General features: G+C 40.1%; 2 protein-coding genes across 6 annotated transcripts in view; one reads left to right on the top strand and one right to left on the bottom strand.

The window, feature by feature from the left end:
• macrod1 (mono-ADP ribosylhydrolase 1) overlaps positions 1–14,198 on the bottom strand; it is a 102,586-nt gene that overhangs the window by 41,615 nt on the left and 46,773 nt on the right. For 2 of the 3 annotated variants that reach the window (XM_079352203.1, XM_079352202.1), the window contains exon 4: positions 1,405–1,434. The exons of the other annotated variant lie outside the window; for it this stretch is intronic. In XM_079352203.1, the coding sequence (XP_079208329.1) occupies positions 1,405–1,434 (30 nt within the window). The remainder of the gene's footprint in view (positions 1–1,404; positions 1,435–14,198) is intronic. 3 annotated transcript variants of the gene reach the window in all.
• flrt1b (fibronectin leucine rich transmembrane protein 1b) overlaps positions 7,237–14,198 on the top strand; it is a 34,631-nt gene continuing 27,669 nt past the window's right edge. Inside the window, exon 1 of one of the 3 annotated variants that reach the window (XM_079352197.1) lies at positions 7,237–7,359. The gene's annotated coding sequence lies outside the window, so the exon portion shown is untranslated. Of the gene's footprint in view, positions 7,360–11,603; positions 11,925–11,985; positions 12,282–14,198 lie in introns of those variants that run through there. The other 2 variants (XM_079352196.1, XM_079352195.1) reach the window with 2 other exon arrangements.

Here is a 14,198-nt window from a genome sequence, read left to right as displayed (position 1 = left end):
CGGTGTTTGTTGGATATGGAGCCTGTTCCAGCCACTTGGTGGAATTTGTTCAAATGAAACAGATGTTGAGGTTAAATTTAACTGAATGAACATTTAAAAATAACCAAACCAGGCCGACCAACATAAACATGGTCACACTTGAGAGGCATACATGCCCAGAGTCTGACACACACATATTCACTTCCTCTCTTCAAACCATCTGTCTTTGTCGAGCCATCAGAGACATGAAGAAACATCAAACAGAGCTGGAGATATCGAGGTGCTTGACTTCATGTGTGTGTGTGTGTGTGTGTGTGTGTGTGTGTGTGTGTGTGTGTGTGTGTGTGTGAGTGTAGCAACAGGACACAAGAGTGTGCAGCTCTCTTTTAGCTTGAGGCTTAGCTGGTGGAGCCTGCGTGTGTGCTGACTGCTCAACAGAACATGCACATGGCTCCCTTTGAGATGAATATATGAATGCATATGCATGCATACATACATACATACACAGGTGTGCCTATTGATACGTTACCATGGAGACTGAGAGGCACAAATTAAGCATCCAAACATACACATTCAAATTGGAAAGTTAAAAGTAGCAGAGCTGAAAGGCTAACACTTTGATAAAACTAAGACAAAGAAAATCACAGGCAAAGGCAGCATTGCCAAAATGTGCACGCATTAACAAACATAAAGGCCGACAGGCCGGGGGAATTGAGTGTGTGTGGACGTGTACATATTTTAGTGAATGCAGTTGCTGCATTAGCTGTACAGATTTATTACAAGTATCGATCGAGCATGGACTTCCAACATCACACACACACGCCGCAAAGCACTGAGTCAACAATACACTGAAAAATGACTGTTTATATCCACAGCACTTCACACCCATGAATTACAAGCTATTGACATTGCACCTGCAAACAAACACACACACACACTCACAGAAATGGGCACACACATCTCAGCATGCAAACGCACACCTGTCACAACAAAGAGCTACCTGGCTACCACTAAATACAAAGAAAAACACAGACAGACAGAAGGACAGACCATCAACTGGCACACATACAAAGACACACACACACACGCGCACACACACGCGCGCGCACACACACGCGCGCGCACACACACACACACACACACACACACACACACACACACACACACACACACACACACACACACACACACACACACACACACACACACACACACACACACACACACACACACACACACACACACACACACACACACACACACACACACACACACACACACACACACACACACACAGAGAGAGAGAATGATCCAGAATCCACAGAAGAGTTTATGCAACATCAAGGCTGTTCTATGAATTACAACAAGTATTTTAGCAAGCAGACAAACACACAAAACTGAAGGATCAGACAGGTGCTGACTTACCTCCACCTCCTCCCAGCAGAGTCTTGTTGGCTGTAGACGGAAAAGAAAGAAATATTTCTGAAAAACAGGCCAGAGGACACCAAAACCAGAGCTGAAATAAACCAACAATTCATCAAATGTTGAATGGACAGAAAATATTCAGCATCAGCTTTGAAATTCATTGGTTATTTTAATCACTTGTGATTGCCAATCTGAGAATATTTGAGTAACAGACTGTTGAAAAATACAAAATTCATAACATGAACAAAAACACATCACATTGTGCTCAGAGAACTATCGACTTTCTTACTATCACGTGCAGAAATGAAAAGTGAAAATAAATGGTGAAGTCAAGGTAAAGTTAGTGTGCAACTCAGAAGGTCCCACTGAGTGCTTTTTTTTTCAGACAAAAAATGTTAATCACCTGGTTCCAGGGTTTTTATTCTTGTTTGTGTTTATATGATTGTAAAAGATTGAAAGAGATTTTTGGTTTGGATGCCATCTTAACAAAGTACCCCCCCCCCCCCACACACACACACACACACACACACCTCCCCTCGCAGGTTGTGATGAGCATTTGAAATTGTATTTAACGGAATAAACAATAAGAGGATTAATCAACAACAGTTCAAAGGGGGGTTTATTTCCCCAAATTCACATCAAAATCACCAAAAACCCAGTTCTTTATGTTAGGAACATTTGTAAGCAAGCCATGAAATACTTCTGAATATATAAAAATAAAAAAACAGACAACACGTAACAATTAATTTAATCAGTAATGACCCGACAACAATCATGAGCGGCTCCATAATCCAAAAAGAATTATAGCAGGATTCCTGAAGAGAGGGTCAGCGTTTATCTGTGCTGATAAACCAACAGTACTAAAGAGACGTACTGTATGTCTCCCCATTTGTCCGCTAGGACAGTGTATGTCAGCATTTTTCAACAAGAGTGGTGGTTGTTTGTGTGTTTCCTCAAGGCTCACAGGGCTTCAGGAGTTTGCCAACTAGCCGTTTAATTACATCATCTGGAACTGGAGGTGCAACTCAGTTTGTGTTTGGATAAAGAAGCAGTCGGCTCGGAGTCCTGTCAGCGAGGACTGAGAGACATCACAAAGTAAGAACGCATCGCTTCACTGCCTGCAAAACTATTAAGTGAACTTGTGCTGAGTGTAACGAGTCCTAAGGAAAAAATAAACAACTCTGTGAGAAGACACAGGCGGTGAGAGTGGATCAATGTCAGTTGTTCAACAAGGAAACAAGAAAATGAATTCCAGAAAACCAGGCTGAGTCTTGGAGTCTCAAATCATTACGTCCCTGCACATGTTTAAAGAGTGAGATTGTTGGAAAGGTGATAATGCTGCTGCTTCTGACATATTCATTATCCAAGTGTTTTTTTCTCACCCACACATTCATAAACTTGTGAAGTCAGCAGTGCTAGCCTGAGGACATCTGCAGCACAGAAAAGTCTCAACTGAACACACGCAGCTCAGAAATCATGTTTTCCAATTCTTTTCTTGCTCGTGGTTCAAATGTTGGCTGCTGTGACCATGTTAGGATAATCTGATGAGTGCGTAATGTCTATCAGAGTCACGTCAGAAAACACAGAGGACATCTCTCATCTTAGTTACTTTTTGCCAGTATGGGCATTGTGCCAACTGGGTGCCCACACAGACAGTTTTAGAGAGACTAAATCTCACAGCAGTCTGTCTCTCTGAAGAATCCACTAGTCTCAAACATTTCACCGTTCCCTACTGCCTCATTAACTGTAATTCCCACTTAATTTGAGTCTCTACATACACTATACTTCTCTGCATACGTTAACCACTGTCTCTCTTGCATCTCCCAGTGTGAATATCTCAGTTCTTTTATTTGAAGATGTGGAACAGCACAGAGAAAGGATTAAATAAAAAAAAGCTTATTTTAGAGTTGAAAGATCTCATGAGGAAGTAAAAAGTCAGAATCAGACAAATAAAATGTCTCCAAGAAAGTCTCCCATTCATCCTCTGCTGATTAGCTGCAGGCTGTCCGTAAGAGGTATATCACACACTGGGCCTTGTTAATCCTCAGCCATGTTGACTCAAATGCCCCAGGCCATATAAACACATCTAAAGTCCTCAGAAAAAGTGAAGGGTTTCCTTATTAGAGAGAAATCTGACTGATGGTTCAGCTCTGACATGGAGCTCAGGAATTATTTCCAAAAGTTTGAATTTGTACATTCTTCATATATGAATGTTTTATAACTTTATTTTTGCTGCACTATACGCTTGACTGGTTGCTATGTAGAACGAAAAATATGGCACTGTTCATTTGAAAGCATGAGAGTACTACAACAGGAAGTAACAATAGCATCACCTACAGAATAAAGATCAGAAGTTTAACTGATATCTGCAAACATTGAGAAATATATATAATAGGTGTGTATTTCATTTTTAAATAAATTCACTGTGTGGTGACCCAGTGAATCCTTATTGGTTATTTAATTTGTACCACTAGAATTAAACTTCTTTTTTATTTTTAATCTTGTTGATTATTTAATTTTAAATCTCCTACATGCCATGTAACCAGCACATGGGACGTATAAAATTACAACGTGTGAAACACATAAATTATACTCTACATTTAAGAAGAGCTACTGTAACAGTACAAAGAAACAAAGTGGGAGACGTTGGGCATCAACATTTATGTTCCTACAGAAATCCAAAATCATCACAGAGGGGTGAAACGTTATGTTTGAGCTGAAGTTTTCTAGTTTTTCCAAAGCCCCTTGACTTTCAAATGGGGCATTTTCAACAGATGACAGATTTCGTAACGGGCCTGCAGCTGCCTTAAACCAAGAGAAGTGCACTTTAAATGAAAGATTTGACCGTGGAAGCTTTTACTGTTATGTATCAGTTTATGATGGTTAATGCATTTCAGGACTTATCCTGTGATACATCGTGAAAATGTGTTCCAACAACCGCTTTCTTCTACCTGCCGTGTGTCTACATCATTGGCACTTGACGTCCATAATGTCACAGCAATAAAGCCCAGAGAGTGCACTCACTCAGACACCGTGAACATCTAACGGTTCCCAAAAAAAAAAAAAACCTTTCTCTCCTGTTATTCAACATATTTTATAGCTGTGTTGTTTTGTGGATTACGGAGGCTGGCATCGGTGTACAATTTGTATCTCGGCCTCCTCTGTGTTTGGATTTGTCCCAGTAAAACTGATGAACGTCTGCTGAAAAACTGTGTTAAAAAAAAAAAAAAAAAAAAAAAAAGGTCCATCTCTCTCCCTCTGAGCAACTGACACCAAAGACTGGCAGTATCTGATATTTTAGATCACAGAAATGCCTTTCTGCAATCACTCTCCATTGTAACGGCTGGAAATGTCTCAGTGGGAAGCGGCACATTCTGTGGTTGGCAGCGAGAGTCAGGAATAAGGACAAAAAATAGCACAAATGTTGGAGGGACTTTTTAAGGATTACAACTGGTGTGTTACAAAACAAACAAAAAAAATCATTTGGAAATTGAACACTTATTTACACATTTAAAGAGATTTCATGATGAAAGAAGGTATCCCAAGAGATCCAGAGCATCGTGTGTAATAACAAAAGTTCTTGCTTGGAGCAAGCTATTGGTAAAAAAAATAAGCTGTATGGGGCATCAGATGGCCAATCAGTTGAAACACGTAAATGCCATAGAAGAATCAGAATCAGTTTTATTGGCCAGGTATGTTTAACACACAAGGAATTTAACTTGGGTAGACTGTGCTCTCTCTGTACAATGTAAACATGAAATAATAAAAATTTGCTAAAAATATAAACAGGTAGTTAAAGACTAATGTGTACACGACTAGTTGATAAAAGATAATAGTGCAGTGGTGAGTAGTGCGAACGCAGTAGTCCTCTTTGCAAGGAGCCCTGATGCTTCTGAGTAAAATTACAATACAATCTTGAAAGACGAGTAAGAGTAGTAGATCCACATCCTTTGTAACTTTTTACATTACAATAATCCATCCTTAATTAAATTCCAACCATTTTTCTAAACTTATATACAAGAAACAGTGGAAAAGTTGAGTGTACTTTCACTTTTGGCCCGACTATGCATTCACTCTGCCAGAGCTCAACTTACTGTATGCTTCAAATCAAAGGTATGTTTTCTTTTTTTTTTTCCTTTTTCTTTTTTTTAAACCTAACATCACCATATGCATAATTTCTGCGCCAACTTTGGGAGTCTGATCGAGACTAGACTCTTGAATGTCAGAGAAAATATGAACGTTTTTCAAGGTGCACATGGGAGTGAGGTGAGAATGATTTCAACTTCTCTCTCGGGTGCTTTCTCAACAATACTTTCAAAAGAAGACACTCAGCTGCTGCATATAGGCATGCTTGATTTGGGGCACACTCAGTCCTTACTAATGCTCTTGTCTAGTGTTTAAAAAATTAGGTGGAGATCCTGAGGTAATCAATACGTTATTGATTTTGTTTGTAAATTGGAATAATTCATGGTGCATGTCAATTTAAATATATGTTGTTGTTTTTTCTCTCTATTTATTATATTATTATTATTATTATTATTATTATAATTGTAGGTATTGTTTTTGTATTATTATTATTGTTTTTGTAAATATAATGCAGTTATTTAGGTTTGCAGACACTGTTCTGGAATAATAAAATTAAATACTAATTACAACAACAACATTTTTATCAAACATTAATGTGAGGTTGATTTCTTACCCTTCATGCAGTGTGTTACAGTATATGTCTGCTGCTAAGAGCACTATATATGGCTTCATAATGATAAACACAGTTGGCTGCACAGCCAATTCACAAGCTATAATCCCACATCCATGCTTAAAACTGGTACCCTTTTTATAAACAAGTACAGAGAGGAAATGTACTTGATTTCCCAATTTTAAATTCATCTTTCTTTTTATCTTTATTCATGGGATTATATAATTATTAAGATTGTATTACGTAAGGCAACAATAAATTATCAATGATGCCGTAATGCTGCTGTTTTGTGTAGACAGATAGCCTCTGAGCCCCACGGGGAAACAGAGGCATCAACGCAACCGAAATACTCATGTGTATGCATGACCATGTAGTAAAGAGACGTGGATACACACACACACACACAAGTTCACACACACACACAAGTTCACACCCACACACACACACACACACACGCACACGCACACACACACACACACACACACACACACACACACACACACACAAGGGGCAAACACTTAAACATGTGCATGCACATTCATTTTACTTTCCAGCGGTCACACAAACACAAAAAAAAAAAAAACATGTACTCACACACACACTCGAGACAGAGTTTGGGTAGCCATGGCAACGACAAAGCCCAAAGGTTTGTTACTGAAACCTAGTTAATTATAGAGAGAGAGAGAGAGGAAGGAGAGAGATCGAGAGTAATGTGGATACTCGAGGGAAACTGTTTCACCATCTGTTAAAAACCCACATGTGCCATTTACTGAGGTGTGTGCATCAAGTGTAACTGTGTGTGAGATGTGTGTGAGCACTGGCCACAGTTGTTGCATGAGTAAAGACAAGCACACACACCTCCCCTTCTCCTGTGGCGCAAGGATACCAACAGTTTCTTTTTCTTATTGGTATTGGGTGGCTAATTGGAATAGCTAATACAAAGCAGCTAAATAAAGCGTGCTAGCATCTGCTGCCGAGACACACCAATTATCAGAGCAGGGTGACACAACTACATACAGAGAGAGAGAGAGAGAGGAGGGGAGAGGAGCAGGGTGGTTAAGTCGACTTGGGGAGGAGGAGGGCGCAAGGTGTCAGGGGAGCAGAGGGAGAGAGAGAAAGGGAGGGGTGATGGAGAGTGAGTGAGTGAGAGAGACAGAGACAAAGTGAAAGAGAGTTGAGGGTGGAGAAGGGAGACGCTGGACTAAATTTGCCGGGAACATAAAACAACAAGATGGAGTGTACTTTGGCTTTCTCGGGAGGTGAGTGATCGCAGGGAGGGGGGTGTAAAAAAAGGGGGAGACAGACGAAGAGGAAGAGAGGGAAAGGGGGCTGGATAGGTTGATGCATTAAAATCCGGCAGGTCTGGAGAAGAAGAGGAGGAAGAAGTTGGCTAAGACAGAGAGGGGATGGAAGTGTACATTTGCTGTTTGGCTTAGAGTTTTACCACATAACCACCTGTATGTGTGAGAATCTGCCTGTGTGTTTAAATGTGTCAGAATGAAGATAGTCTTCTCTGGGCCATTCTGTATATGTGTGTGTGTGTGTGTGTGTGTGTGTGTGTGTGTGTGTGTGTGTGTGTGTGTGTGTGTGTGTGGAGTACAGATGATGATGATGATGATGATGATGATGATGATGATGAAAACAGGCTAGAACTTCCTTTGCATCAAACCAGTCTTCTATTTTAGCTTTCTTTGGCCCTGCATCTTATTTTTCTTTCTCCTTACTCTCCGCGCCCTCTCTCCCCTTTAAATTCCCCGAGGCCCCAGAGCAACCTGTTTGTGTATTCCTCCGTCTCCTCCCCCTCCTCCCTCCTCCTCCTCCCATCTTGATCATTCTCCTTCTCTGTCTCTCTCCTATACCCACTTGTCCTCACCACCATTGTACCTCTTTGGGTCATTTAATTTCTGGCGATCATTTAGTTGGGGCACTTGAGAATGTCAATCAACTTGCTGGGGTCCTTGCAGAGAGAAAGCCAAAGTAAATTATGAGCAGACATTGTTTTTCTCTATTATCTGAGATAAGATTAAATTATAATATAGCAAAATAGATCCTTTGGAGAGAATTAAAAAATTCCAGTTTTGAAAAGAAAAGAGAAAAAGAAAAGAGACTGGACCTACAAACATCAATAAATACAAATAATAAAAACACTTTTTTAATGGCCATCCATCTGGTGATAGAGATGGTCTATATTCTGTGCAAATGGAAATCACATGTATGCTGTACACAAAAACTCCATGTAGATTAGTATGGATGCATAACTCCTGCTGAGCTGAATACATCATATAAGGAATACACTTCTCACATACTGATTGATTATATTGCTGTTCTTCCTGTTTTATTGAGTTGTATTGATTTTTCTCAAATCATCAGAATCTCACCCTGAAAGTGTGTTTTTAAGCTTCCTGTAGTCTTTTTCTCCAGTAACATAAAGATGTGATTTTACCCTGAGGTTGTGACTTACACCCTTCCAAGTGAACAGAGAGAAACAATGTCTCATCTTTAAAAACACTGTATTCAGCTTTGTGACAAAGTGCTTCAAGAATCCATTTGTGAGGTGTTGTCTAACACAAAACGAGCAGAAGTTTGTGTTTATCTGGTCTGGTTTCAAACTAGAGCTTAAAGTGACCTAATGAAAGTGATTAATTAGCTCCACAATACTTTACCCTGGGTTCACAACTGCAGAGATCATAGGGTACAAGACAGCTGTTTATCACTCTTATCAAGCTAGTGCTAACATAAATTAGCAGGGTTGAAGTTTGTGCACGTGAGCAGAAATGTGTGAGAGTAATTACCAAATTAAAAGTTCAAGTATTAATGTTACATTCCTTCAATCCAAACACTTTTACAACTTTGACTCCTTCAACACAATTGTTTTGAAGTGAAAAGATTTTTTTCCTCTCAGTGAAGATTGTGCCATCTCTTCAAATTACAGGTGGATAATTCTGTATAGATAAATAATACTATTTACTGTTTTGATTACTAATTTTAGATAGGAATAATCAACATACTTAATCAGGGAATTTGCTGATTTTTAATTTCCATTTTTAAATATTGATGATTTCATAAAGTGAATTAATTTTTAATTCAAAAGTTGTAGGTCTCGAGTTTTACTCCCATTGGATGTAGAAATCTCGACTTTGCAGTTTGTTTCATTGCTTTGCTTAACTACAGACGACATGTTTTTTATTTTGAATTTTGTTAAAAGCTCTGTTTTAACATAACACATTTTACACATACAGAGTCAATAAGACTTTTTATCTCAAATGAACACTTCTGTCCCATCCTTCTCTTATTATGTAACTCATTTACTTATTACCAGCTTCATCCTGAGGACACACAGAACATTTAGAATATGACCAATCAACAAGTTCACATCGCAAACATGTTACAGAGATTTGATTTTGTATTACTGTAATTAAAAGCTAAACATGTTGTTTTAGATAAGAACAGAAAATTTAATAAAAAATGGACAGAGCAAAAGCAGCTTTGAAAAAAGTGTGAAACATTTTGAACAACTTTGTTTGATGCAACACTTTTATGAAGTACAAAACAAAGTCAAGTCAATATGTGATGAGCCTTGTGTGTCTTGCTTAATATAATGCAGTGTCACAAGGTTGTGCACAAACAAAACAACCTGTTTTCATCACTCATCTGTGCATTAAACCTATCATTTTATTTTCACTCATTTGTCGCATACATTTTTAGAGGATTTTTTTCTTAGAGGGAATGAGCAGCTATCATGCTTTAACCCAGTTTTACAAAGACAATAATTGCCAGCACAGGGCTATTACACTGATTCTATGAGGAATAACTCGACCATAAATAACAGTAATTTACAGCAGCCGCACTAATAGCTCCTGCAGGAATACAACTGCTACTTTTCATTAAGGAAACTGTAAAACTAAATAATAAAAAAAAGGAACGACTTTAAAAAGATCCCTCAATTAAAACAGATTGCAATTAAATTAACTATTTGTTTTTGTATGATAGGGGGAATACAATAATGAGATAATGCAAAGTAATAGAAGACTACCACAGTTGCTGCAAATGAGAATGTATCATATAGTAGATGAATACACACTTCACTGATACAGTCCTTAACCTGTGTGAAATCATTGACTGTACTGGGCTGTTTGATTGTCTTCATGTTATTACAATATGTTATCCTCAGCAATGTTTCAGTTAAGCAAGCTCTAGTAATAAGTGAGTAAAATTGAGCTTATCCCTGATATATCGGTAGGAATGTTCTAAATATGTGAGATCAAATTTAGAACAATAGCAAAGTTTGTGAAACTCAACACTTTTTTTTTAAAGCATTTTTATCTTTTTTACATATTTAGTCCTTGAAATGTGTCTGACTCTAATATAGTGTGCCTTCTAGCAGAGAGAATGTGTTCATGCCAGGCTTTGTGTTTCTAGTGTGTTTTTTGTGCTACTCTAAGTTTGACTTTGGCTGACTATTGAAGTCCCTTGGTTTGAATCAAATTAATTCCTGGGAGGCAATCTCTGCCGGTACACTTAGAGCAGAGGCCCCATGGGAGCCACACAAGCCCTATACAGATGCTGTTGTGTGTGTGTGTGTGTGTGTGTGTGTGTGTGTGTGTGTGTGTGTGTGTGTGTGTGTGTGTGAGTGAGAGTGTTTGGATGGAGTCAGGGTGTGTCAGTGTTATCAAGGTCTGAAGAGAGCATGTTCTGCCACTGAAGCTACTTTTAATAATGCTGTGTGTGCAGCACCTAAAGGGCTAAGCAGTGGTAACTCTTCTGTGAGAGAACTGCCCAAAGGTAATAAATGCAAATTAATTGTGAGGTATGCCTCTTAGGCAAATAAAAATCATTGGTTACAGAGTCTGAATTAGTGTTGACTCTCAGGCAGAAGCAAAGAACAGACTCTGTATAAATATAGGAGTGCAGGAACCTTTTCTTTCACTTCAAAGTCCTGGTACAGTATGAATTATGCCAGTGACAGCAGACTGAATATTAAAACAACGTTTTAGGAAATATTTATCCAATAAGAATATTGTAAATAGAACCACATTTTCCCCAGCTCATTCCACAAATGTAGAGGTATCAGTAGTAAGCCTTTATTTGTCTATAGTCTATGTTTTAATTAGAACTTAAAGTGACTCCGACATACCAAGCGTCTCCTCTTTGCTCCTGTGAAGTTAAAGAGAATTTCCTCTTTCCCCCTTGAATTTAAATCTGCTTATGTTCCATCTGAATTGCCCCCAAAATTGATTGGTGTAGACAGGCCCTAGAGAGCACCACCAGTCTCTAGTGCTTTGTTTGTGCATGTGAAGGAGTGTTCACCTGTCAGTCTACGGCTTGGTGAGTTGTTGGACCTTGGCGACCTGCTAAACCCCTGTAAGGGAGCTCCAAGAGCCACTGTAAAGAGTGCCCCCCCCCCCCCTCCTCCTCACACACACACACACACACAAACTCATACACAAACAGAACACTGCCCGCGCGCAGCCTTAGCGCGTGATGAAGAGGAGGAGGAGGCGAACGTGCGCTGCAGGCGACACCTGTCAAGCCGTTACTAAACACAGTTGCTTTATTTTAAACGACTGGGGCGACCTGAAGACTTTGGGGGATAAACCGAGTGGAAATAGAGATTAGTCGCACCTATCGTAGCTGTATCGCGCACAGGGAAAGAAATAGCCTTTTGAGAAGAGGAGAAGAAGGAAAAAAAGAGCATCGCTGTTATGACAAGCCGCTCGAGGAGTTGAAGAAGCGAAGTTGACGCTGGTTAGAAGGAAGCTACAGACAGCGAGAACCGCGAGAGAAAATACGATGGAGGGAAATAGGCTACGTGACTTTAACCGAGGTTAGTCTCTCTCTCTCTCTCTCATTCACACACACACACACACACACACACACACACACACACACACACACACACGCACGCGCGCACACGCCAAGCACATTAACCCACAGTACAGAGCCCAGAGTGAAACAACAGGGTGGGAGATAACTAGTGCACATCGCGGAGCTCTGGCGCGGGCAGACCGAACATCCTCCCCGGTCTCCCCTCGTCCCCTCCGCGGTGCCTTCGCCGTGTCAGGCTGCTCACCAGGACTTAGCGCACCCCACTACGTTATCTGTCAAGTTTAGAGGAATTGACAAGGATGCCTTGAGGAAAACCGCGCTGCATGGGGGGAGAGAGAGAAAATGGAAAACCAAGGTATGATGCTCTCGGTTTATACATTTTTAAGAGGAAACGCTTCGTGGAGGTTAGTCTAAGAGACTGTCATGCTCTTATTGTTATGTTATGTTATGTTATTGAATGTTATTTAAAGGTTCTCGTGTTTAATAATGTGTGCATGCTTATATAGCCTGTATGGATGCCTTTTAATGGGTGCATCTACCGTACCTGCTGGACCAGAAAAAGAAAAAAAGTGAGATTCAAACAGCAGGGCTTCAGAGAGTTGCAGGCAGAGGGAGATTAAAGTGAGAGATTATACTTTGTAAAGAGACTGAATTCCCTCTTGCATGATTTCTCTCATCTCTCCTATCGCTCTTTCTGCTCCCTCCCTGCATCCCTCACGAGAGCAGCAGTGTGTTTTTCATGTGTATAATTCCATGTGGCCTTTTTGTACTTCTGTGTTTGTTTGTGTGTTTGCTAAAGGCAAGGACTGACTCCCAACAGGCATGCCCTTTTTTTTTTTACAAGACGTCTGCACCCACCTCATCACTCACACACACACACACGGACACACACAGACCTACCAATAAGACTACAAAAACACAAACAAAATTGCGTCATACAAGTCATTTGGGCAGAGCTGCCTAAGATCACACACACACACACACACACACACACACACACACACACACACACACACACACACACACACACACACACACACACACACACACACACACACATACATACAGTCACAGATCCATGAGCACAGGATTAGCAGTCATACAGGGCCATATTGAGACAGCAGATTAGAATGACATTCTCAGGGCCAAAGCAGTACAGAACATAGGATTAAAGAAGAAAAGCAGAGAGAGATAGATGGATGGATGGAGAACAAGTGAGGAGAGTGAGGGGCAAACAGAAGAGGGGCTTGAGAGAGAGAGAGAGAGAGAGAGAGAGAGAGAGAGAGAGAGAGAGAGCAGTATAGAACATCAGATTAAAGTGTAATGTCCTAGAGAGAGAGAGAGAGAGAAAAGACAGAAAGAGAAAGGGAGAGCGAGAGAGAATACGGGGCAAGTCATGCAGTTGGAGGGAACGGCACACTGGCAGAATGTGAAGAGAATAAAGAAAAGGAGAAGGCTGCAGACACTGTTTCTCTATCGCCTCCCTTTTGATCTCCTCTTATTCACCCATCCAACAACGGGAGAGAAGCACTGCTTATATAACTCTGCATTTGAAACATATTAAAACCATAGAAGGAATTGATGGAGAGAAACCAAACACGAGGCATTTTACAGATTGCCAAATAAGTAAACACAATTAGATCATGACATGTGTTCACAGAGGCGTTTGCAGCCTCTGATACTGAATTGTTGTTATTTAATTTCCTGAAAACAGTAACAGGTGTTAAAACAGGGACCTGTTTAACCCTCAAAACATATTAAAAACCCTTTACTGACCGAGCCTCGGTCGGGTTTTAAACACTGTGTCAATGTATTCAGCACGTGTCAGATAAGAACATCTGTGCAGACCAGAGGTGTGTGGTCCTTCATTTAACTCGCAGAATAATTTGTGAAGCAGCTTTCAGTCTCGATGTTTAAATATTGCTGACTTAGCTGTGTGATCAGGTTGCTGCTGCCAATATGAGGTCACTATCAGAGTAATGAAAGGTCTTATTGAGAATAACCGATCCTGAATCTGCCCTTTGAGAAACAACACACAAGTGTGAGTTCATGAGCAGAGAGTAATCTTTTCAAGCAATAGCTCGTCTTTTAATATGCTGTAAAAGGACTGCGCTGGTTCTTTATATAGACTCGGTGATGCTGTGGGAGAGAACATGATTTGGATGAGTTCAAACCTTTCATTTTACAACTTGTTTGATGCCAGACATCCTTTTGATTGTTAAACCTGCAGCTCCTTTTTTTTAGGCCACTATAAGGTGCAACGCAACAAACT

The sequence above is a fragment of the Symphodus melops genome (assembly GCF_947650265.1).
Source record: "Symphodus melops genome assembly, chromosome: 9".
NCBI classification, from domain to species: domain Eukaryota; kingdom Metazoa; phylum Chordata; class Actinopteri; order Labriformes; family Labridae; genus Symphodus; species Symphodus melops.
This window is presented reverse-complemented; position numbering and strand designations above follow the sequence as displayed.